This window comes from Manacus candei, unplaced genomic scaffold (assembly GCF_025592945.1).
Source record: "Manacus candei isolate 608988 ecotype Guabito, Panama unplaced genomic scaffold, ASM2559294v1 h1tg000008l, whole genome shotgun sequence".
NCBI lineage: Eukaryota > Metazoa > Chordata > Aves > Passeriformes > Pipridae > Manacus > Manacus candei.
This window is the reverse complement of record NW_026138056.1, coordinates 8,883,570-8,909,127: the sequence shown is the minus strand read 5'-3', so window position 1 is coordinate 8,909,127 and position 25,558 is coordinate 8,883,570. Positions and strand designations below refer to the sequence as shown.

The following is a 25,558-nucleotide window of genomic DNA, read 5'->3' as shown; positions in this document are numbered from 1 at the left end:
GCAGTCAAACTAAAATTTTATAACCAAATGCTTTCTCCCTTTTTCTTCATTTAAAATATCAGAAAAAAAACCAAGTTTCCAATAATTACTAGAGAGCAGATGCAGATGGGTCCTGTCTTTTTCAGCAGTCTGGTCCTCTGCTACACTGGATAAATCATAGAATCAAAGAATGGTTTGAGTTGGAAGGCACCTTAAAGATCATCCACTTCCAACTCCCCTGCTGAGGACAGGGATGCCTTCCACTAGACCAGGTTGCTCAAAGATCAATCCAACCCGGCCTTAAACACTTCCAGAGACAGGGCATCCACAACTTCTCTGGGCAACCTGTTCCAGTGCCTCACCACCCTCATGGTAAAGAATTTTTTCCTAATATCTAATCTAAACCTACTCTCTTTTAGTTTGAAGCCACTTCCCCTTGTCCTGTCACTCCATGCTCTTGTAAAAAGTCTCTCTCCATGTTTCTTATACGCTCTCTGCAGGTACTGGAAGAATGCAAGTGGGTCACACAGAAGCTTTCTCTTCTCCGGGTTTAACAATTCCACTTCTTTTAGCCTTTTTTCATAGGAGAGGTGCTCCATCCCTCTAACATCTTGGTGGCCCTCCTCTGGACTTTCTCCAACAGGTCCCCCTGTGCTGGGGACCCCAGAGCTGGATGCAGTTCTCCAGGTAGGGTCTTCAGCAGAGGTAGGTAAAAGACATTTTTCATTTACATGTGTACAATTTTGAATGCTCCAGAAGTCTGTATTTTCAGCAGCAGCAGATCCATGCAGCCACATCAGATGCTAACATCTTAAAGCACAGACACAGGCCAGAATTCAGGCTTCCCATCTGAAATGTCTCACGGGGTTCTACCAGCCAAGATGTACTCTGTACAAATTGAGTCCCCATACGATACAATCAAATGCACTGTCTGGTAGGATAAGCAAATAAAAACTGGGTGTTTTTTGGTATTTTGTCTAGTTTCACACCAACTGTCCACTTTTCTTGGTACCCTGCAGACCAGCCTGCTAGTGTTCTAAGAACCACAAATGGATATGTTGTGCATTATCAATAATCTCGGCTACAGCACCAACTGCAGCTGCACTGAGCAACTTTGTGCTTACTGCCCTTGCTCACTTTCACAGACTGTGCACGATTCACTCAGAGCGCAGAACCTGCAGAGGCCCCTCGCCTTCAAAAGTCCCAAGCCAACCTTGTCCTGAACAGCAGTGAGGTTTTGTTGTCAGCATAAAATCTTTTGCAACCATTTTTTGCCAATTGAAAAACAGGACCAGACCCTAGAGACAGTCTGTAGAAAAGGATTGTTTTGTTCCCACCCCTGGATGTGCGTCCAAGCTATGTTGCAATGTTTGGCTGTGGACTTCTGCCTTTTTTTTCTTTTTCTTTTTTTTTCTTTTTTTATTAACTGCCTGAAAACAAAAGAGTATATCCATGCAAAGGATCGGATCTATGCTTAAATTTTAAGCTGAGCTCCTCACATTTAAATTACTTAAAGCCTAGAAAAAATTATTAACACTTAATGCATCTCAGAAGAGTTTTGCAAGTCACCAAGAAATGAGTCAGGCATGAAATACTGTCTGTAAGTTTAAGGGGCAGCTGAAATGTAAATACCCAGTTACCACAGATTGGATTAAGAGGAAAGAAAGGTAAGTGTCTTTTACTGCAAATTACAGTAACTACCTATTATGTAAGTTTCCCACCAGTAACTCAATCCAGATACATGACCTGAACCAGAGAAAGGTAAATGGAATAAAAGAATTGTAAGGGAAGGCTGAACAATGAGATAGAAGAGTGAAGGACTCTGATTCCATTCTTGGATAAAGAAGTTAATTAAAGTCATTGCTCCTTTTAATATGCCACATAGCAAATAGTGCTTTAAGGTAATCTGTGTTGCCAACCCCAGAACAGCAACTCCAGGGCACTGCTGAAAATCAGAAGCAGATGGATAAAGATAGCAACTTACTGCAAACTTGTAGCAATAAAAAAAAGTAAAATTAGGGGGCTGGCTTAAAAGTCAGGAGATTTAAAAATTATACAATTCTTTGTACTTTCCTTTTTGTTTCTGAGCCTGTAGGATCTATTTGAGTCAAGTTTTCAGATTACTTTCAGCTATGGAATGCCAGAACTAACTTTTTCTTGCAAAACAATCTGAATTACTCAAATCAAGATGGAATTCCAGGAACTGGAACTTAAATGAAAAAGCAAAATGTATGAGATGCTGCAATAAAAAAAAAGTAAAGGCAAAAGAAGCACAGTATTAACAGAAGTTATTTTTCTGCCTCAACTTTTAAAGAGAAGACTGATGTAACAAAATCCAACCCATAATCTAACAATGATAAATCAATCCTCCTCCATAAGGGTTTCACTGCTGTAATTTGTAAAGTCCATTGAACTGAACAGACCTCTCTAGGAATAAAGGTCTTGGGAGCATTCCCATTTTTTCAAGGCAAAAAGGACAACTCATGCATGAGGCAGTAAATTTTTGGCTGTCTCAGAATACACTCAGTGAAGTGGCTCTTTGTGAGTTATCTAAATCTCTGCACTTATACACAGTTGATGTTTCTAGACATTTGGCTTACTGTTTCTGCTCTGGATACTGATGTCTTCTGTGAAAGAGAACTGTCCCCATAATTTTTGTTAATCTTCTGCATTGTGCTATTTGCAGTGAAATTACAGTGTAATAATTTGCAGTGATTTCCTTGACCTTCAATTAGGAAATGTCCTACTGTGCTTCAGGCAATTTATTTTCCCCTAGTGCAGTATAAAATTATGTCTACAGCTACAGCCTCTGTGATGTTATTTCTCTATCAATGACAAACTTCAGGGAAACATTAGGAATGAACTGCTGTGACTTACTAATTGAATGTTTGCCTTCAAGTGGACTATTGTTGGTAATCCTGGAAAACTGTTCAAACTGAATGTGTAGACTGGCATGAAGTAAGGCAGAATCTCACAGCAAAGATTGTCCTATTTCTACAAAATTAAATTTGAAAGGAGCAAAATGGTAGCCAATGTATTTCTAAACAGCAATGACAAATATAAGCTTTTAATTTCTTCCAGAAAGAGCAACATAGTGCAAAAGAAAAGACCAAAACTCCCTGCTCCTCCATCTCTGCTTCCTTCCCACTCCCTCCCCCTCTATCCCAACCTCAGCTGCCCTACAGCACTTATATTACTGGAATACAGAGAATTTCACCTGGCACAGTTTAACCACTTCCCAAACTGACACAGGCTATCCCAGTGTATGCATGATAACCATGCCTGTGTCTATAAAACCTTTTCTGGCTTTAACATGGGTGGTATAACCAGAGTGGCAAAACTCCCTGTAGAGACCATGCCTTGGCACAAAGCTTGGCACTGAAGACAACAGAGCTCTGATTTTGTTCATAGTCTCTAGCATCACTGACAGGTACCTATAAAACAACAGGATTCCTTCCTTAATCATTTTTTATCCTAGAGCAGTAGTGATCCCACTGTGGTGCTCTGTAAATGGCTAAAGGGAATAAAAAGAAAAGTCTAACACCAACAGGAGAAGAGAGTATTAACAATTCCTGAGAGAGTTCATCCTAAAGTTTAGGTTTAATTTTAACTATCATAAAAAAGTATTTTAAATAACATTCTACAGGCCTGAAATTCTGTGCTCTTAAAAGTAAAATCAAATGCTGTAAATAATGCCAGATGCCCTGAACTGAGTCCATGACTGAGTTCATTCTTGAACACATGCTGCTATACATAAATTCTTCATATCTTATGTTCTCTTAATTCTGAAACCATGAGTTCATTTTACCACTACTGCATACAGTCTTGTTCAGTGGAAGTATTACTGTCATTTGATCCACCAGTTCTCAATCCCACACACAGGAAACACACCAGCAGTGTTCATCTTTAATTTCTTCTCCCTCAACCATCATCCCTGTAGCCATTGCTCTTCCAAGATGACATAAAAACACACCCTTTTTGGCAATGGATATTTCCTTTTAACAATGAAAGACAAATTAAAAAGGATACAAGTCCATGGCTGACCAAGAACACTCATTCGTATAGCCTGGAGCAGGAAGGATGTCAAAGTGTAATATGTGTCTGAAAGAATCAGAGGAAATGGCATCATCAGAAGGTTTTGATCTCAGGGGGGAAAAAGGAAATTCAAGACTGATCTGGACTCATCTCATAGATAACTTAAGGATACTGCTGAAATCTCTGAGATGTTCTAAAATCTAAATATTTATGAATATACATAAATACTTAGCTAAATGATATTATGATGCAGAATGGAAAGGTCAGCAGTGAGAAAATTTAAATATATATTTAACTATTCCTCCCTCCTTACCAATTGCAATTAACTACATGACCATTGCTTGTTAGGAGACGTATTTAAACCTACCCACCCTCCTCTCCCTGGAAAGAAACAATCAGCAAAACCATCATCTGTGTAAAACACTTCTGTACTTCCCCAAACTCCATGGATTTTGCTGCCCAAGTAATGGAATTACTTTAAACTTGCATGTCTGAACGAAAGAGTCTTTCCTGTTTTTACTTAAACTATTGATTCTTGCCTGAGCCTTTCAAGAGAAGGTGACAGAATGAGGCACACAATGCACACAAACAGTATCCAGTGATGTTATCAGCAGAGGTTTGATTGAAACAAATCTTGGGTGCTTAATCTCTAGTTTTGACAGAGATGAGGGCTGTTAATTCCCATCAACATTGGTGGGAGAGAAGTACTTACCTACTTTAAGGATGTTGCCCTTGGCTCATTCAAATTGCTTAGCTGACCAAACCAGAGCACTGCTATCCCCAGTTTATTTATCTGCAGCCCTGAGAAATTCAATACACATGGTTTGTGCAGCCGGCTTACACACAGTTAGACTCACAATTAGGATACAATGCAAAACATTTATTGAGAATAATTTCTTGGAAAAATCTCTAGAATAAACACAGATAACTGCTTAGTGAGCTCTGTGAACAAAACAAAATATGAACTTTCTTTTTTTTTCCCCATTTTAATCTGCTTCTTAGTGTATTTGTCTTTGCAACTGCACATCCCTTCAGAAAGTATTTAAGACTCAATAGTGGAACACTTACAACCAAACTTACCACAACATACTGGAGGCCTGAGGAAGAAGGAACACTTTTCCCTCAGACTCAGCTAACAGAAATTCATGTTAGAGTACATGAAGTACAACAAAGCACAATAAAATAAGGCAAATATGTGAATAACAATGTTTCATGAGATTTGAGCATATGATCAGAGCAAGATGCTGCCCACCCTTTCACTGTGGACCTCACCACCTCCTCTTTCCACACTTTACCTCCAGTGCCTTTTTGTGTCTTATCTGTCTTATCTCTGTGTGATCTTATATCTGTGTGATCTTAGCAGTCACACTCTTGTGCAGCCTCTTACATTTTACTTCATCTTTTTCCTTCTTTTGTTTAACTTCTCATTTTTTAAAATCACCACCTCCTTGGAAACTTTTGAATAATAAACAGAGAATCAAAAGCAACTGCAAGAAAAGATCAGATAGTTTCCTTTGCATTTCACATTGCAGCAAAAAATAATTTGTCATATTACAGTACTGGAGTTTACAGGTGTGTCAGAAACAGGAGGAATATTATTTGCTGCCTGGGTCTGATTTGACTGTAAATTCTTTGGGGTAGAAGCTACGTGATCATTTCCATGAACTGGACTGTGATAGCCTTACTACTGTATAGGAAATCTTGCTCCTTTAGTAGGCTTGTGCACATAAAAGTATTGTAACCTCATCCCATATTTGCAAGAGGTTGTTAATGTCTTTCCACACAAAAGCACCTTTGGGGACTGAGCAGGGGGAAAAAAAGCGCCTTGGGGAAGGGTGTGACCTGCTACAAGGGACTCTCCTCCCCCCTTCCATCCCATACTTCTCCATTTCTGGTGAGCAACCTCACTGGCTGCAGGCAGCAGGGCTTGGAGCTGTCATTTAGCTTTGTTCACTACAAGCTGCAGTCATATATTTTGAGTTGTAGTTTTTGAGATTAGCGAGAGACACATACCACCATCATCCAGTGAAAATATAAGATTGGAGAAGGCAGATGAAAAAAGAGACTTTGTGTTTGTTCCTGTCTTTTATTTGAGTTTTTCCAGCTTCAAGCAGCTGTAACCTTAATTAGAATTTACAGGACAAATAATAAGCAGCACCTTCTACGAGAAAAAAAAACAGGGAGAAAGTAGAGAAGCTGAAGAAATTCATTCATTGTCCAAATGGCTGAATTAGAAAAACTAGCCTTCTTTTAAAAACATGGTGTGACTGCAGACAGGCATGAAATAGTTGTGGCCATGGTCTTTACCTAATAAGGTCTTATTTCAAATATTCTTGGCATTTTCATGTTTGGTTAGTTCACTTTGAAACACAGAATTTCTTTCAGAATTTCTTCTATTTCTTTAATGATTTCTAAGTCTTCTTTACAGTGTGCAAGTTGAACAGAAGTTAAATTTAACTTTGCTTTTGAATGCAAAATAGATAAGGATCAGAAGAAATATAGAGAAGGCCTCCTTAAAATTAGCAGTTAGTTTCTTCCTTGGGAAACAATTAGGCTAGGAGTTATTTTTTTCCAAGGAAGCAAGACTGATGTTGTGATTACAGTATTTGGTCTTACCAACATAAAGAATGTCCGCCTCTCATTTTCAGGAAGAGATTATTATTTTAATTTTAAGTGGACTTAGTGCATTTATAATCAATTCCTTGAAATAAACCAACATCTGTTACACCTAAACTGAGATTATAATGTCCACCTAGAAACTCATACCTGCTGTAGTTAAACTCACATAACTTTCTTACTTATTTAAAACACCAGGAACTTCAGCCAGAGACTGGATAAACTGATGAACAAGGAATTACAGCTTCAGAATAATTTTCTATCAGAAGCAATGTCATTGTTTAAAAATCTGCTGACAACTTTGTCCCAAACACTGTAAAGTCATGTGCCACTCCCTTCTCTCGTTTCCAGCTCAGCTCTAAAAAATTATGAAAGCAGAAATCTGTCATGTTCAGTCAGAGAGCAGCACGTTGACAAGGGCGGTGCATCCTGGGAAGCTGTGGAAGCTGCCCTATACTGCAGGTAAGGACTGCACACTAATTAATGCCCTCGGTTTAATTCTTTATTCTGAAATACTGCACTACCATCAGAGGTGAGATAATAAAACAATATGACAATTCTTCTTTTCACAACAAGCAACATTCAAATAAACTCTTTACAGCAAGGGCAAATAATGCATACAGCTTCAGACTCAGTCTCTTAAGTATGTTCCAACAATTTGCCTGCAGGTTTCTGCTACAGGTAGCAACTGTAGCTTTGTACAAACCATTTTTGTCCTATTAAATATGAAGGTTAGAGCAGTAGTAGCTGCGGAAAGAACAGAAGAGCATCATGCACCCTCTCTTTTGAAGTCACTTGGCAATTTCACCAAATCACAGATAAGCAGACACAAAAGAAACCTCTTCCCCATATCTCCTCTACCCTCCCATCTCCAGCCCATCTGCCAAGGAATGCTGATCTCCTCTGATTTTCTTTCCAGCACTCTTTAGCTTCTTCCACCTTAGTGCATGTGCCAACCAGCTTGGGCTCTTTGCTGAAGATCCTGCGGAGCAGGAAAATGTTTTCTTCTGATTGTCATCCTATACTGTGATGTCCAGACTTCTGTGGTTGGAAAACCATGGTAACATCAGTCAGTCCTCTCACATTATACAGTAAGTAATATGAGAGAGCACTTACCTTTTGTATAGAAGCAATATAGACCTTAATCACGTTATTTCTTTAGCTGTCCCAACTATTCAGTACCAAGTAGATAGGATGTTCCACAAGTGTGGCATACTTGCGGTTAATGATGCTCCAGCACTCAGGCAGATCATTCTTCCTGGTGGAGAATAATGTATATTGATCTCTGCTGTCCTGCCTTGAGGCCTTGAACAGATAGTAATGGTGTGCTGAGACAGCTGCTCCCAGGGACTAGCCTTTGTTTATCTTGTTCTCTAATCAAACCCATAAGTATGACAATAAAGAGCATCAGTTTCAATACAAACACCTAACGCATACCACAACTAGGCAATGTTTGGGCTCTCTGTAATACACCGATTTGTTTTTCTGTTTAAATAAATAAACGTAGCACAAATGTTTTTCCATAAAAAGAAAGGAACAGCAAGAAAGAAAGGCTGGAGCTTTCAGGTTGCCTGCCCATACACTGAAACATCCCCAACACCACTGTCACCTAGATAGGCAAATACAGCACTTCACTCAAGTGAAGATGTGGCCGAGCACTGGTCAGGACCACATGAGCTATATCTCTGCATACTCCAAAGCTCCTAGAATGGATCTCTGCTACAGACCTTTTTTGTGGCATTATCAAAATCTCTGCGGTTGCGTAACTGTTAAGGCCCTTCAAGGTGGCTCTTCAGTAAGGAGAAATCCAAAATACTCTGTTCTTCTTCCTTTCATTTGTTTATTTATTCATCCCTGACTAGAGCTTGGATTTTTCGCTCTAAGTCAACGTGTTTATAAAGAGTAATTTTATTAGCATCTGTTACTTACTTTTCATTCAGTTATTAATTTTCATTAAACATTCACAGATAAATATGTGTCTGGCATACTTTATTGAGGTGATTACACATAAAAATTTAAAAATTGAAACCTGCCTCTTGCAATGGGGAATAATTTTTAAAAGATATTGCAACCAAAGCTCACAGTCAAATCTGAGAGGGGAAAAGTTGGAGAACACCAATCCTAGACTCAAATTAGAAATGTTTACATTAATGTTAAGATTACCATGTAGTGACCTATGCACCAGGCCAAGTGAATGTGACAGGGCTGTATCATGTCTCTGCAAAACAGTATTCAAAACCCCTCTTTCCCCATGGAGTGCTTTTCCTAGCAGCATGCACGATACACCTCAATCCAAGCTTTCCTCTGTTAGCTTGGAGTTTCCTACAGTCTCCTTTCAAACTTTTCTTTGTTACCTAACACCAGTTTCATCTTTCCAGAGGGACACTGTGACCTGCTTTGACCAATGGATGGAGTTAATACAAGACCAAATGTAAAGCCTGATTGGAAAGAAGTACCTGAGAGACCTTCTGTGCCACAGACAATTTTTCTAGATGAGAGACCTTTTTTTATTACAGAGAAATATCAAGGGAGTACAAACACCTCTCTGAAAACCACAAGTTATTTTGGCAATTTTTTCAGGCGGGGAACCTGAAGAAAAGGAACTCAGAATTCACAAAGAAATTTATTGCTGAAATCTACAGGAAAAAAAGCTGATAGATAAGAAAGGTAAACTGCAGGGAGAACACCATTCCTGCTCCATGCATCACACCACTACAGATACTTTTCTCTCTTGGGAGTTCTGCAGTAAATACTCTGATAATGTTTTTGCTATTTATTCTGCCCACCTGCTCTGTGCACTTTAGTCTCTCTGGAAGGCCCTTGCATGTGGCCCTAGTTGTTTCCCTATCATTGTTCTGTTACAAAGTATGAAAGTGTGGTTGATCTTGATGCCGGAAACACAGACAGGATGCTTAGTAAAGAAACAAGAACTTTAAAACATTTAAAAGAATTTATGGAGTCATATCTGGGATCTCCTTCTGCCAAGGATGCAGTCATTGAAGATCTCCTCAGTGCACTCACAGACTACATGTTCCATTTGTAGGGAGGGGTGGAGGGATACTTTCCATGTACTGAAAGGATCATCTGTCTTGGGATTTCTGTGAATTTTAGAGATGAGAGGACATAGCACAGAGATATAAAGTGTGAGCATTTCTGTCTTCTTGAGAACACGATTAACCCTCATACTTATGCTCTGAAATAAAACTAGTTACACCCATAGAAAAAATGCAGCCATGTGCAGAGCTTGGACCACATTTTCAGCAGGCACCTGAGCTGAAGATTTTCCTGACAAAGCCCAATTTCTCTACTGGTTGCTTGTTGAATCAGCTGATATCATAGGCCCGGTGTGAATATTAGAGGAGTTGAGCTCTGTGCATGTGCCCAAATTCATCCATTTTTATTCAGCTCAATAATTCCACCACAAGTCATCTCTGCTGCTACTCCTTACTGAGCCATCGTGCAGCCACACATAAAACTTCACTCCCTGAAGCAGCACTTGTATTCAATTTCCCATAGAGCTCTGGTTTAAGTGGGAAGAAGAGAATGGTCCTGCAGGATTTTGTTTTTCAGTGTTATGGCTTATTTTAAATGAAATAAACTAAAAAATGCACTGTGCTTTGCAGTGGAAGAAGTCTTACACAGCCTTTTAAAGAAATGGCAGCAAGTGCTGTCAAAGCTCTGTTTCATAATATTTACAAAGTAGTTGATTCAGACAGTAAGGAGATGACCACATATCAGAAATCAGGAGAGAGATTTTCTTGCACAGTTATTGAGTGAACATTCACAGAGTCCTGAAGTTACAGGAAACTCCTGATTCATTATCTGTCATATCCACGGAGTAAGCAAAGGGCTGTAACAACTCTACTTCTAATAGTGCCCCATGTTATGTTCGGTCACGCAACTGAGTCTGTGGTTCACAGGTTAGTAGGGTGCCCTCATGGCAAATCAGGTAATATCTGCTTTATCTTCCTTCACCAAAATATAAGCTCAGTGTTTTGCGTATGTTGCTTCATGCTCATTTTGTTTAAATCAGCCTATTAATTTTTGTACTATGCAGTCATTCTCAAGACAGGCATGACCTCAGTCTTTTATTATTTAATGACTTTCCCTTTGTGGGACAACATACAGCTCTTCCATGTTGCTCGTCACTTGGAAAAGGACCAACTCCATGAGTTGGTCTGAATGAGGAGGGGGGAAAAGGGTTTTTTTTAGGTATTGAAATCTAGTCTTGCCTTCTTCAGGCTGGAGAAACTCCAGATAATTTCTGCCGGTACAAATATGAATGATACGCTTCTACGAATCTAAACAGTGGCACAGCAAATTGTTCAACCCTTGTCTGAAGCACAGTTTCTTAAGACAGTGAGGTGCTATCCTCTTCAAAGCAGCTTCAGGGCATTAGAAGGGTTTCAAGTGAAACAAGACAGATTAAAGCAACAGTCATAATCTCATCTTTTCCCATTGCTATTTATCACCAATGAAGTGTTCCTATGCATCTGTAATGGCTCACATTTCTCTGGGGGACAGGAAGCTTTAGTGTATATTTCCAGTGAAACAACTTCTAAAAAACAGTCTGAATGCATAATTTTGACCTCAGCATTGAAAGGTTATTTTCCTGCAGACTCAGAGGCCAAGTGAAGTTGTCAGGTGAGACCAACTGTAAGACTGGCAGATGAAACCTTCCTGTTTCAGCAGGTCAGGGCAAACTGTGAGGAGAGCAGGCTGTCGTCTACAGCACAAGAAAGGGTCCAACCCTGCTGCTGGCTTTGTCTGCCTGTGAGACCTAGAAAACCCTGAGCAGCTGCTGTGGCCATGGGAGGCCTGGGAACATGTGGACAGGGTTGGGGCTGGTCAGGCTCATCATCAGCAGCAGGCACTGCTCCCAAAACTCCCACCCAAACTCTTCTCCACCCATACATCACTGTCTCCCTTCCCCTCCTTCCCTCTGGTGGGAGCAGCCTGACCTGGCCCAGCCTTGATGCTTTGTTCAGTTTCGCCTCAATCCAAAGATCCAACCTGCAAAATAGCAGGAGCTGAGAAAGATAAAGGAGCTGTGTGGTCCTGACAGCAGTGGACCCATTGCAGATGGCCTCACCCGGGCAGGCCACTCAGTTGAGGTGCTTGAGTTGGATTTTAACAGCTGGGTCAACCTGAATGCCCATTGCTCTCTCCAACCACTGAACACTCCTCCTTACAAATAAAGGCTTATTGTACATCGCTTGCAGAGGTAGCTGCCAGCACCCTTCCCATGCCAATGGGTTGGAATGAGCCATTGGGCCATACAAGGGAATGCCATGTCATGGCACTGAAGTCAAGCAAGGACCACAGGGCAGCAAGCCCTTCTCAGCCTCCCTCACGCCCACCGGGAGCACCACCAGCACACCGGGAGCCCACTGCGTCTGCACCGGCCCCACCTGAAGGAGAACCCAGTGCCCCTCTTGCCCGCCATTCGCGGGGCTGCGCTCTGTCCCAGGACTCCGGGTCATCGGGAGAGGGGAGCTCCTCCTCAGGGGCCCGGCCCCCTCCTCCCATCCGCTCGGGAGCGGCCGTCGGCCGGCTCGGGCAGGTTTGGGAGCGGGGGCTGCCCCGCAGGGACCCGCTGATGGTGAGGGGCGCCCCGCGGAGCCGGCGGCTCCCGCTTCTGCTCGGCCGGGAGGATGGAGCGGGGCGGCGGCAGGGGCCGGCCGGCCGGGTAGAGGGGAGCGGCGCCTCGCCCGGAGGGGGGTGCGGAGCCGCTGTGGAGGGCGGAAACGGGGTGGGGGGATTTGCGTCAGTGAGGGAGCTGGGAGCGGGCGAGGGCGGGCGGGACGGACGGAGGGACAGACGGACGGAGGGAGCCCTCCGAGAGGCACCGGCCCGTCCCGCTCGCCCGCCGCCGCTGCCCGCCGCCCCATGGAGCTGTGCCCGGGGCCCGCCGTGCACTGGGGATGGGCGCTGCCGCTCCTCCTCGCCCTGGGCGCCGGGCTCAGCCACGGCACCCCGCACCTGCCGTACTCCCGGCCGGGCTCCCGCAGCAAGTGAGTACCTCCCGCCCGGAGCGGGAGCGGGAGGCGCTGCCGGCGGCGGGGCGAGCTGGGGCAGCCCGGGGTGCCGGTCCGGGCGAGCTGGGCCGGCGGGAGGACTCTCTGACGGGCGCTGTCTTTCCACCCTCCAGGAACTGGTGCGCCTACATAGTGAACAAGAACGTGAGCTGCTCGGTGCTGGACGGGACGGAGAGCTACGTCCAGGCCCAGTACAAGTGCGCTTGGAACCAGTTCCCCTGCCAGCCGACCCCGGTGTAAGTAGCCCAGGAGGCGACCTCGGGAAGGCAAGAGCTTGGCCACCCACTGCCAAGCCCCGGCAGGGAGGTGGTCGCTGCGCCGGCGCTTGGGTGGTTCCCGGCACCCCAAAAGCGCAGAGTCGGGGCAGGAGGGCGCGGACCGCCCCTGGTCCCCAGCACGCCCCAGACAAAGCGCGCTCTCATTGCAAACATCAGGCGGCCGGAGCTAATTGGAGCCAGATTGAATTGTTGGTCTGTGCAGCCAGCCCGCCGAGAGGGAGCTGCGCTGGCACACCTCGTCGGCGTGGTGGGGCGTGCAGGCAGGCGGAAAGCACGCGGGCTGCTTCCCATGGACGGCGGGAACGCCGGGATCTGCCGGGAGCGCACCTATGTGCTGCTGGGTGCGCCCCTACGCACCCTGGCCCAGAGCTGCCGGGGTACAGCCACGCTCAAAACCGGTTTTATAGTTGCTCTGTGTTCCTGGATCAAGAGAGAGCCAGGAACGTGAGCCAACTGCTTTACAGTCTGTGTATCCCTGTCGGTTGCCCAGCAAGGGGAGCTGCCAGTGCAGAGATTTTTACGGGAGGTTATATAAAGTTACTTTTTTGATTTTAAGCTTTATGAGTGTGACCACATGCTAGTCTGCAGAGTGACCACCTACGGCACGCTGTGCTGCAGCAAGGCTGTGTGAGCCTGCAGGTACCATAGGCGTCAGGGAACAGATGTATCCCACTTACCTTCTGGCTAATCTCAGGCAAGTCCCCATTCCTCAGTTTCCCACTTGAGAAGCAGTAATATTTGCATGTTTCTGTTTGAAAGCTCTTAGTGATATGCATCCTGTGAAAGCATTTCACCTCTCCCAGAAGTCAGTCGAAGGACACCCACAGATTTTCGTAGGCTCAGACTTGGGCTGAGGTGATGATGAGGATTGTTTTAGAGTAAAACTTCAGTAACTAGTTTTTATTTTGACGTGAAACAGTGAGAATGAAACTTATACTGCTGCATCCTGGGTACTACTGAAATAAGACTGTGGACATTGATGACACTGCCACCCTGGGGGCCATGACAATAGGTGTTGCGTGTTTGGCATTCAAATGCCTCGCTTTCTGTCTGTTTGGGTTGCTGTTTTCGTTTAAAAAAACAGCTTTTCTCTATTGGAAAATATAAACACTAGAATTTGAGGGGAAAAAACAAAGACAGCATACAGCTGAGTAACACTCTTGTGTAATATCCCGTTTCTCTTTGGAGTGTTGAACTGGCCATTTTGGACTTGTGACTGAGTTTATGAACTGTGTAATGGGGTGTGCCCTCTGTCTTGAGAAGTCTCCGTAGTGGAGCTACAGAGGAGTGAGGAGTGGTTGAAACTGAGCTCTTTAAACATATAAATCACCAAGCATTGAGATAAGGAATTTCAGAGGCAGTAAATTAGGACTTTCATGGACTATTTGCTAGTAGATAATGAAGAAAGTGCAAGGGCATTGCTTCTAGCTCAGGAAATTCCTGAACTGAAAATGTTTGAGTGTGTGAGGTCTTTGGCAGGAGTAAGAAGGGGAAGCCCATCTTGAGCAGGGGGCTGGACTGCATGACCTCCAGAAGTCCCATCCCTTTCAGATTTCTCTGTGGTTCTGTGAAATGGCATTGTCTGTCCTTGTGCTTCGGGAACATCTGGAGTTGGCTGCTGTCAGAGAGAGAATATTGGGCTAAACAGGCATTTGGTCTCACCAGCTGTGTTCAGTCTCATGGGATTTTTTGTTCTTTTGAGAATGGAATTAGGTATTTATCATAAGATTTTGTTGCCTCAATTTGACTTTCTTTGTTGAACATCACTATTATTTTCTTCATAACTGTAATGGCAACTGCAAAACAATTCCTTTTTCTTAACATAAAATATTTTAAGCACCTTACACAGCACTGGCTGATTAACACTGAAAGATGGTGGAATATCAAAATCTTGAAATTTTATTGTGTTCAAAACTTTTGAACTTTTTGACTTTTATTTTTGTCTACTGCATATACACCTTCTCTAAGTGCCAGAGTAGGAAAGGAGCTAATCCTCAAATGCTACAAATCCTACAAATCCCTAACTTCAGTCCTGTGAAAAGAATTGTTTAATTCAGAAGGAATAGTGGTCTGAATAACAAAATGTGTTTATATATGTTTATTAGCTAATGCTGACATAAATAGGAGAGGAAAGAGCTATAAAAGCAACAAAGAAATAACTGTGAGGACTTTTAGAAAATTATTCTCTTTCCTTCCTTTGTACACTTGCATAGAGAACTTAAAATGAACTAAATAGCAGATATTCATGGTAATAAAGTATAGTCCCTGTGTACTCTCCTCCTGATACCCAGGGTTTATCTGAGAGCTCATTCAGCTGCAGACAGTGGGGACAGTGAGATCCAAATCAAACAAAGAGTTCCTTAACTGTATCATAGATTTAGGAGTTTTATTAGTACTTAAGTACTGTTAGGTCTATTTTTTAAACAGTCAGTGGATTTTCTGTTGATTTATGTTAGTTGAAGACTAGGTTTAAAGCGCCTTTCTAATATTTAGGTACAGTCTAGGTTATGGATAGCAATTACTTAGATTGCATTTTATATGGGAGCTTTTCACTGCCTTAAACATACGGAGTACTCCCAAACTCCATGTGTTCTTCACATACAAGAGAGTGTGTATTCAGATTTGGATTATAGTCAGCACTGATTATCCTTTTAATTTTTTTATTTTTTTTTTTTTAGAAATAAAAGGTGTGGTGATTAAGCATAAAAATCATATGCGTGCATGAACCCTTTTTACCTACCCTTTAGGCCCATTAAAATATAATTTGTCTGGAGAAAAAAAAACCAAAACAAAATCCCCTATTGGGATAACTACACTTCTAGAAGTGTTAACTGTAAGTTCACTTTGGCTAGGGGGTGTATTTCCTGAACTAAGTTGAAATTCAGGAAATTATTATACTTCATTGTTTAAGTGATCTGTAGGTACTTGGGTTCGATAGTGCATTTCCTTGCTGAAAAGCTGGTGAATGCTTTGGCTCATTAAGGTGTCAAGGATAAATGTGAGTTGAAGTGTGGCTGCTTAAGAGATAGGAAGAGAGGGAGTAGAAAGAGCAGAAAGGCCCTTTGAAGTATGTTCCCTTTGAAGTATGGGGGCACCTGATTTATTTTTCTTAAAACTGTGAGTAGCAAAAGAAGGAGGAACGTTGTTATTAGTAGGTCATTGGGCTGAAGGGTACTTACACAAAATATTAATGTTTTTACCCACTAAAAAGAACTTGGATGTTTTGAAATTTAATATTACTTCATAAATAACTGACCCCTTCCTGCTTCTTTTGTTGTGAATTTCCTTTCCTAGCTTTCTTGTGAATGGTTTGGTAACTTAAATAGCATTATTAGCAATTTATAACTAATAGCATTGTTGGATTCTAAAGAAAAAATGTGTTGCCCTTCTGGTTAGATCCTACGCACTCTTTAGGGTTTTGGCTTGTTCTGGTTAATGTAGCTGCTTCAGAGTCGGGTATCGTCCTACCAGTTGTTTGGTTTGCCTCTTGTTCTGTAGAGTATGTTGGGACACCTGGCTGTACCATAGGTGCTCAAGTTTATGGCCCAGCATTTTTGGGAAAAGCTGCTCTCGACACTAAGGTTTTGATTTTAAAGTTTGAAGTGAACTGAAGTGGCTGAAGCGGAGGGATGTTTTCTGGATTTCTGTCTTTGCTACAGAACTGCAATAGGACTTTCCCGTAAATCAAATAGAAAGAAATTTAGGTTGGTAAGAACCTCTGGAGGTATGTAACTCCCCCCCTGCCATGGCTCCCAGCTAACAGGAGAGCCAGCTTCAAGGTTAGATAAGGTTGCTCAGGGATTTGGAAGAGGGGATGTTTTATCAGATCTTCTAATTCATGTACTAGCCCCCATTAATTCTGCTACATGAGTAAAGATTTGTGGGCTCAAGTCAGGTCATCTGTCTTTAGCTTGTGAAAACTAAATTTCATGGTTTAGTGTAAGCTTCTCATATAACACTAATGATAAATGTTTAATAAACAAACCCATTATTTCATTTTGTTGCACATACTTCGAAAATGGTCAAGGAAATGATGAATGAATCAATAGCTGAATTGGCAAGCCTCTCCAAATCTCTCATTGAGCAATATTTTCCGACTTCTTGTCGTTTGATACTTTCAAATGAGCATAAATAAGCCCACTGCCAAACGATTCACAGTTTTGTTTATTGCCCAGAAGAAGATTTAAAGCAAAAGATTGAAATAACTTTAGAGAATATTACTGTTAGTTTTCTGCATTCTTAAGTATCAGGATAGATGATTACTTATGAGTAAAACACAGCTTTTAATGAGCAGCACTCAGTGTTTATTAACAAAATAATACTAAGTAAAAGCAGAAATGTATTACTGAGGAACAACATGTGAGACTTCGAGTTCATGTTAAATGGCTTCATCAATCTGGCCACCCCAGAGCAACCTCGGTGGAGCACATCAGCCCTAGTCTAGGAACATGTAGGAAATCCACATCTTGTTTTCAACCCTTCAACAGTCTCAATGTAGTTTTCAGTGAGACTGTTCAGTTGCTAGAAATTAAGCATACAGACCAGTGTCAGAACGCTTAGCACCAACCAGGGTCAAAAACTCAGATACACAAGTCAGTACAGATCAGAGCCTGTGCCTGCCACTGGCCTCCAGCAATACATATCTTGTAAGAAAAACTTTCAGGATGCACAAAAACTTGAAGGGAAAGTGAGAGCTGTTTAATGTTTCCCCTCCAAGTATCTATAAAGGTCCTTGGGATTTTTTTTTTTTCCGACTTCTTGTATTTTGTATGAAGCAGTGTTTCTTTGTACAGGCTCCAGCTAGCTGACTACATAGGGAGGTTAGCCTAAGGGGTTGTGCATTGAAAACAGCAAGGAAACTTAAAAAACTTCAATCTCCTGTAGTGCTTGTTTGAAAATCTTTGAGGGCCTGCTGGGTGTGGTAAGCTTTCCTGGCTGGCTCCCCAAGCCTGAAATTGTGCATCTCTGCCTCCACACACTGAATGCAAGAGAATCTTTCTTCTCTGTGAACTGGACAGGGAATTTTAACTTCACACATCATCTGAGTGTGTTGCAACAATTTTTAAAAAATCACACAGTGCTCCCCACTTCACATTAGTGTAAACACTTAGCGTTTTATGCTTTCAGGTTTGAGAAATGTGCGACCTGGAGGTCTGGAGCCTTTTCTGTTAAGCACCAAACTGTTGCCAATACAACAAATTTTCTCTTTTAGGGAGCTGCTGACCTGTTTAAAGTGTATTTCATCATAAATCACTCAAATAACCAAGGAATATTCTGCACCATTAGAAAGTGGGCAGTGCCAGTTTTACACATTGTGCATTATTACTCCCATCTGACTTAGGTTTTGCATTCACATCTCATCTTTCCTTTCCCCTCTGGTTCACTTTTGGCTTGGTGTCTTGAAAAGTAACAGCTCTCAAAACAATGCTCCATTTTATTCTGAAAGTTGGGGTCCCAGCTAATCCCACAGTTAGCTCTTGCATTCATGAAAGTATTGGTTTTCTCTTCTAACTGTGTGTGTTCTTAAATAATCTGTCAGCAATAGCTAATTCTAGAGCATCCTAGGAATCAGTTTATTTCATGGGCAGAGAAGCAGGAGAGATACTGTTGGAGCTCAGTTTCTCAGGCAGCTTTATCAGTAGCCATGTTCTGCATCCTCACTTGATCTTTTCACTGGTGTAGGGTGAGAAACTTGGTCCTCGCTGCTGGAAGAGGCAAATGAGTATGTTGCTAACATATAACCTGTTGCAAAATTGCACCTGTTCCATCCCTGTTAGACTACATCACATTGCAGCTCTACAAAGTTTTGCTGAAATCTTTTTGAAAGGACTGTATTTTCAGGGTTGTCCTATCCCATTCCATTTAAGTGGGATTTTAATAGCTTATTGTTGGTCTGTCACCACGTCTGACTGGCATAAGTATATCTCATGACAAAATGGAAGGAAGCAACTATGTAAGACAATTCAAGAATGTAAGTCCCAAGAGTGAAGCTCTGCTTTGAGCTTTGCCACAGGCTGTCTGTGGCTGCAAGTTACTTAAATGCACCCTGTGTCTTGGTTTTACTGCTTCTAAGAAGAGGATGCCTACCTAGTGGTAATTTATGAACATTAAGAGTATTAACATTTTAAACGTTTGAGCATTGCCTACTGGACTTTAGTGGTCAGCTCTTTGAAAATAAAATCTTCGGTGGCTGAGAGTTAGACAGATAGGTATTTCCGTGTGTGTATGTGTCTGTATGAAGATATACAGGAAGAAATAACTAGTATGAGACATGAGGTCATGTTTCAGAGTGTGGAGTCCTTTGGCTCTTTCTTCCCATGAAGAAACATTTTTCTCCCAAGAGAGAAAATTGTAATTTGAATCTCGTCTTTTTTTGATAGAAGAATTCCAGCTGAGTGGCATGAAATTCACTGCATAAGTAATAAACAATGGCACTTCTGGAGGCTTTGAAAGGAGCTACAAATGGAACCATGTGGTGTTGCCTGAGAATAGTTGAAAGTTTTTGTCTTCTAATGCTTCCTGTAATCTTCTGCCTCTCTTATTGAAAAAACCACCCAAACTCTGAAGTAAAATTCAGGATTCTCTCAGATTCATTGAAATAATGTTCAGCATTGAAGAGAACTGTGTGCGAGAGACCAGCCTGTCACAAGCTGATTTGGGCACCATGATTGTCTGCTCCTTCCCTGGCACCAATAGGTGAGACAACAGTTTTATTTAGATGTAGGGAAAAGCAACTTTTTCCTTCCTAGCAGGAGGGAGTAATACAGTCACCTGTGCCAGGTCTCTGCCCACTAGCAATTTCTTCCATCATGCTTTTCAGGTAGCATGAAGACACCAAATAAAAATAAGCACTGGAAAAAAAAGCACTTAGTCTCTAATGCTCATTCCTGTTTTATGCAACATTTAGTAAAATTACTTTTGTAATCAGATACTAAAACAGTCATTGCCATGACCTGGATGGGTGATTTCTTGGTTATGTACACAGCAGGCAGTTGTGTTTCTGTGAATGCGTAGTGCTTTGACTTATTCCCTTGCTTTCCTTGAGTTTCAGTCCCTGTTAATGCTCTCAGCCAGCAGCAGCTTTTTATTCAGGATTTAGCTCAGAATAGATCTGGAACAAATGTTGGCCATGCTATAGTATACATTAGTGAAAACTTTATTAGAAGCTCCCTTATGTACCTGTGCGAGCCCAGAGAAGCTGAGCCTCCTTGGTCATATGTGCTAGTGGTACTTGTCACAGTTTTATGTTTTCCGCAGGGGTGCCTCAAATTTGTGTTTTTCCCAGCACAAAAAAATTTTAGTCACTCTGTGGTTTCTTTTCATAACAATTATTAGGTCCTGATTATTATGTTATCTATAGACCTGACCATGACTTTTCAGGATCTTCAATTAAGATGGCTGTGACTGGGCCAGACATTGGACTAGTGGGTAAGGTCAGTGGCATTTTTTTCAAAAAAAAGGAATTCCTCAGACCCCGGTGCCTGCAAAGACATGTACTAACCTACTTCATGTGAATTTTGAAAAAAAAAAAAAACAAACAGCTAAAGGAAGAATAGCAGTGTAAAGATAAGATTTTCTTAAGTCTATCTGTAAGAAGCAGCTTAGTGTCTCTAATGCCAGATCAAAATGGAAAATCATTTTGGGGTGCAATAGGATTCTTTTAAAATTTATTTTGCTGCATTGTATAATTGGAATTTATTATAGCCTTGATGTCTTTCTTTCACTTAACACCTAGACTTCTGTAGGTTACTCTGTTCCTGTCAAAACATCTTTTCACTGCTTGCTATAAATGCCTTAGGATAAACTCTTAGTAAAGACACATTTTTCTTAAATTAAGCTCATCTGTGGGCTGGAACACAAGCTAGCTGCCAGTGCTGCTGTACAGTAGTAAGGTTATAAAAGATCAAAATCCAGAGGTGGGGTTTGACTCACCCTGAATTCGGTTGTCTGCCCTTTATACGGAGGGATGAATATGAGCATGGGAACTTAGACATACAGTAATGGTGACTCAAATGCAAGTCAGTGGTGTCCAGCATGCTCTGTAGGTAATCGGATGTAAATAATGACTTTAGGGTGAGATGCAGCCTCATGCAGTGAGATGCAGGTTTGACTCTGCTGGCTGTATTGCCTATTTCTGTTGACCATCATGGAAATACAGAGAACTAGTACCTGTCCGTACTTACACAGGAGGCACCTGAAATCCAGGAGAGCTGAAACTTGCTGTTACAGACAACCACTGGAAGTTTCCCACGATCTCAGTGGAACTAAGATTTCTGGCACTATTTGTAGGGCTTACGGTTAGGCCTGCAGTCTTGGGAAACAGAAAACTTGGGATCAACTGGTTCTAGTTTAGTATTTGTGTAGTATAAACCTACAAAATAAAAAATGCTTGGTCAAAGTACATTTGCATCTAGGTAGTATTTCTGAGAGTGTCTGTGTGCTACTTTGGCACTCCCGTTGCAATCTATATTGGAAATTTAGATGACTGGATAAAAATAACTATCAGACTATATAATTTACAAAGAATGAATCTACATTCAATAAAATTGTGAAATACTGAAGATTTGTTATCTTATATTTAATAAGACAGCAGTTTTCAGGCTGCTGAAGTATGGGACTTGTTCCAATCACTACAGAATTTTGGACCAACCTTAAAGCTTTGTGCTCAGAATAAACATTTTATACACTGCTTATGTAGAAACATATGCTGAGTCAACAGTCCCTTCCTCACAGTGAGGATGTGGTGCCACTTATGTCACTGCATTTCCCAAAAGGTTGAGTGTTAATATCTAGTTCCAGAACTGAACCATATGTTTTCCCACCAGTTTTGTCCAAATGTTTCTGATTTGTTTTATCGCTATTAGGTGACATTCCAAATATCAGTGTTAACTGTTTCCTTCTGTGGTTTAGCACCATGAGAATATTATAGCTTATTCCCTAGTCAAAATGTCTAGCATTTACAGCAAACATGAAGTTTTAATTAAGCATTTTCCTAAGGATGTACTTCTCTTTCAAAGAGGAGGAATATTTGAATGCTACTGTCACCCAGTACAACTTTATTTCAGCTGCAAAACACTTAGCTATTAAAAGTGAAGATTTGCTTTAGCATTCTGAATGTATTTTCTCATTTGATCAGCATGTTGAATTCATGGTGAAGACAGTAGGCATTGGTAGTTATAAACCTGTTGTGGCAATACTCCTAAAAGCAGCTGTTCTTATTTTCTCTGTTGTGAGGAAAGATTAGAGACTGTTGAGAGAATTATTTCAATTACAGTATTTAGCTCAATTCATCAAGGGGATACAACCATCATCTTTGACTGAAGGTCCACAGGAGGATGAGGTGACTAGGCACAGTAAGTGCTGGTGTATTGTATGTAACTTTTAACCATGTAAGAAATTACTATTTTTAAAAATATCTCTAAGATACTTGTAAAAATAATTGTGTTTAGTAACACTTACATGAATAGCAGAAATCCAAGTCAACTGTAGGAATATTTGATGTTTTACTGGTTTTGAATTGCGTTGCAGCATTTAAAGGCATTAAAGCGGAGCCTCAATTCTTTGAGAGACTTCTGAATTTTTTGTGAACCCTTTTGACCAAATTGCCTCACTAGATAGCTCTGTAAAGATTCACACCTACCAGATACACGATGTGAAAATTGATGATACATTCTAACCATGTAACTCTACCCAGCTTCATAGAGAACCAACATTTTGTATCTCTGGCTACAGGAGTGCATTTTTTACGTTTTGTATGTTTGTGATTGTATGTTATGCATTTGCTGTGACTATGAGTGAGCGGTTGGATTCAGAATACTGAAGAATTTAATAAAGACATGTCTGATTTGTATATTCTGGTAGCTCCCAGTCCTATGTCTTTCCCATACATAGAATCACAAATTATTCCCAAGATGTGGTCCCTCGCAGGAAGCTATGGTTTGTTTTGTTAGAACTGTAACCAGTAATACATTGTGTTCAATGCTGTTAGACTGTTATATCCTAGCAAAATCTTGGAAGTCTCCAGCTCCTGCACTGAAATTTATTGAGCAAGCAAAGTTCTGGCTTTAAAAAATTTAATATATGATTGAGAATCTCCCTTGGGCTGGATGCCTGCTGGTGACTGTCATTTATCAGTGCAATTGGACAGTGTTGGCACAGTGGCACCATTCCTTGCATGGGCGACTTGCACAACAACTCTGTATGAAGTATATCATTAGTAGAGAAGCTGCATCAATAAAGCTTTGATTTTTAAGAAATTTTTATTTGACTGAATTTACATTAGAAAAGTGTTATTGTAAGTTCCTGTTTCCCAGCCTTACATGACTAACCTTCCTGGAGGAAATGGGAGTAGCTCTATGATTCATTCAGCTGGACTGGCAGTATAGAGAAGGAATAGTTCTTGGTAAGTAAATCCAACTTTAATTTCTGAGCCATCCATGAGTATAGCTTCTTGTTAGCATAGTTCAAAATGTGAAATATGAAAGCTGTTCTAGATCCAGATTTTGAAATATTCTGATTCTAGCTTGTTTTTGCTCTAGGAGAATTGTGGTTTAGGATTCAGGTTAGTCTGTATTTGATGTGCCATATCTGAAATAAAAACAGATCCAATTTTTGTATTTGCTTAAGTTTTCAAACTGGCAAGAATTTGTAAGAAATGGACTGCTACAACATTTTAAAAGGTGTAGACGCCCAGTGTTTATATTTTATAATTTAGAATGTGAGAATTATTCTGCATTTCAAATAATTTATTAAATCATATTGAGGGATTTTATGCCTCTTAGAATCATGAAACTATGAAACAAAAAAAAGTAAGAATGTCAAACATGCTTATTTTTTATTTTTAAGATGGAGTTTAGAAAAATTTCACATATGAGAAATATTAAGCTTGATTTCTTTTTATTTGTTTATATTCTTCTTTTGTGTCTCATGATTTGTCTGAATGTTGAAGTCATCTTAAGATGTCTATGTTGATGAGTATGACTATAGAGAAGGTATAGAAAGAGAAACTTGTCAAAAATACGATAGAAAATCCTCGTTCTGTAATTTAAGCAAAGAAGTGCACATTTTGCATAAAACTAGTTCTTATTCCTTTTATAAAATTACTTTCAGCTATATTCTTAAAACTTTGTTAGGAAAATAGAGAGGTGTTTGAAAATAATCAAAACACTGTAATTTTCAGGAAGGAGGTTGACCCTGAAAGTATAGAGAGGAACACACACAAAGTTTGGAGCAGTTAAGTGTTTTATGGAAATCAGAGAAAAGTATGTACAACCATTTCCGGCATGTGAACATTGATCTGGAAGTTCAAAGTTTGCATTTCAGTAATGTGGTAGTTGTGAGAGAGGTTGTAATGACTCTCAAAACCACTTCAAAACACTCAAGTGTCTAGCTAATCCTGTTGCTCCTGACTCTGGCAGCTAGTTGGAAGGAAAGGATTCAAACCCAAATTATCTCAACAAGATGTGGTTTAATACTTCAGATAAGGGAGAGGGAAGAGGAAGTTCCTGGGTGGCCGGGATATTGTTCTTCCCAGTGGTGCCCTCTACGTTGCACTCCTCTATTTAATTTTTAAAGCACTTGACCTTGGGGATGTCTGTACTTTATATTTGTAAGCAGGATTCAGCAGATGTTTCAGTGAAAATTGTAGAAGAAATGATGAGCTGCTACAGCTGTTTCCTATATGGTGTTGCGAAGGTTAAAAAAAAGATTGGAAACCCACGTTGAGTTTACGTGCTCCGAGTCAGAGTCTGAAAAGCTGACAGCCCCAGCAAACCACTGTAGTTATGACCAGCTAATAGACAAGAGATACAGCACAGCCTGCCTCTGCTTTCCTTTGTAATCGAGAGGCTTATTAGAATAAGATACTCTTGGCCCAGAAAGTGACTTTTTCCCATTAAATGAGAAGTCATAGACAAATTAATAATGCAAAACAACACTGAGTATATGCAAAAATTAGAATATATTGCGGCAGAATTGGGAAAGGTGTGGTTGGAAAAGAAAAAAAAAATCATAATAAGTAGTAAGCATTTTAACCACCCTGCCACAAGTTTGTTAACCACCTTACTGAAAAGGGACAGCATATGTCTGTGAGATGTGGGACATTATATTAAAATTATGTATCTGGAGGTGAAATATGCTGAATAAAAAAAATATGGAATTATTTTAGCAATTAAATGCACCGGTGGCAAGAGGAGCTTTGAAGGGTAACAGTTAAACTAACTCTCACTCTGCCACTTTGAATAGAAACTGTTTCACAGTCAGTGTAAGAATTTAACTCTTTCCATTTGATAGCTGAATACTGGTTTTTTTTAACCAATAAGGAATTTTGCAAATTAATACAACAGTGTTTAATGAAGTATGTAGGTGATTTTTGTGTGATAGTATGGCTGCTCTTAGTGCCTGTTCTGTACTGTATTCTCTCTGTCCCAAGAGACACTCCCTATGAGCCCAGACAGGCTATGGATGAAATCTGTTGCAGAGCTTCTGTAGAGTCCTTTGCCACTGTTCTGAATTTATTCTGCCAGTATTACTATTTTAGAGACATCTCAGCTGTGAAGTGAGCCTGTCATTCATTAAATGAGTGCAACCTCATTGTTATAATCTGAAATAATT

The 25,558-nt window shown here is 40.9% G+C and overlaps 2 protein-coding genes and 1 long non-coding RNA gene across 3 annotated transcripts in view; 2 read left to right on the top strand and 1 right to left on the bottom strand.

The window, feature by feature from the left end:
* The first annotated feature begins 1,461 nt into the window (after window positions 1-1,461).
* On the top strand, window positions 1,462-9,839 carry LOC127465187 (uncharacterized). Its single transcript, XR_007901916.1, has 4 exons — window positions 1,462-1,646; window positions 6,982-7,092; window positions 7,550-7,721; window positions 9,009-9,839. It is a non-coding gene; the product is annotated as an uncharacterized LOC127465187 (long non-coding RNA).
* Window positions 9,840-11,924: 2,085 nt separating this feature from the next.
* Window positions 11,925-12,521, bottom strand: LOC127465390 (uncharacterized). Its single transcript, XM_051775883.1, has one exon. The coding sequence runs from the start codon at window positions 12,519-12,521 to the stop codon at window positions 11,925-11,927; it is 597 nt and encodes a 198-aa protein (XP_051631843.1).
* The window catches only part of EMILIN2 (elastin microfibril interfacer 2), a 31,297-nt gene continuing 18,142 nt past the window's right edge, over window positions 12,404-25,558 (top strand). Inside the window, exons 1-2 of the mRNA XM_051774834.1 lie at window positions 12,404-12,644; window positions 12,782-12,904. Coding sequence (XP_051630794.1) covers window positions 12,520-12,644; window positions 12,782-12,904 — 248 coding nt within the window. The 5' untranslated portion in view covers window positions 12,404-12,519. The remainder of the gene's footprint in view (window positions 12,645-12,781; window positions 12,905-25,558) is intronic.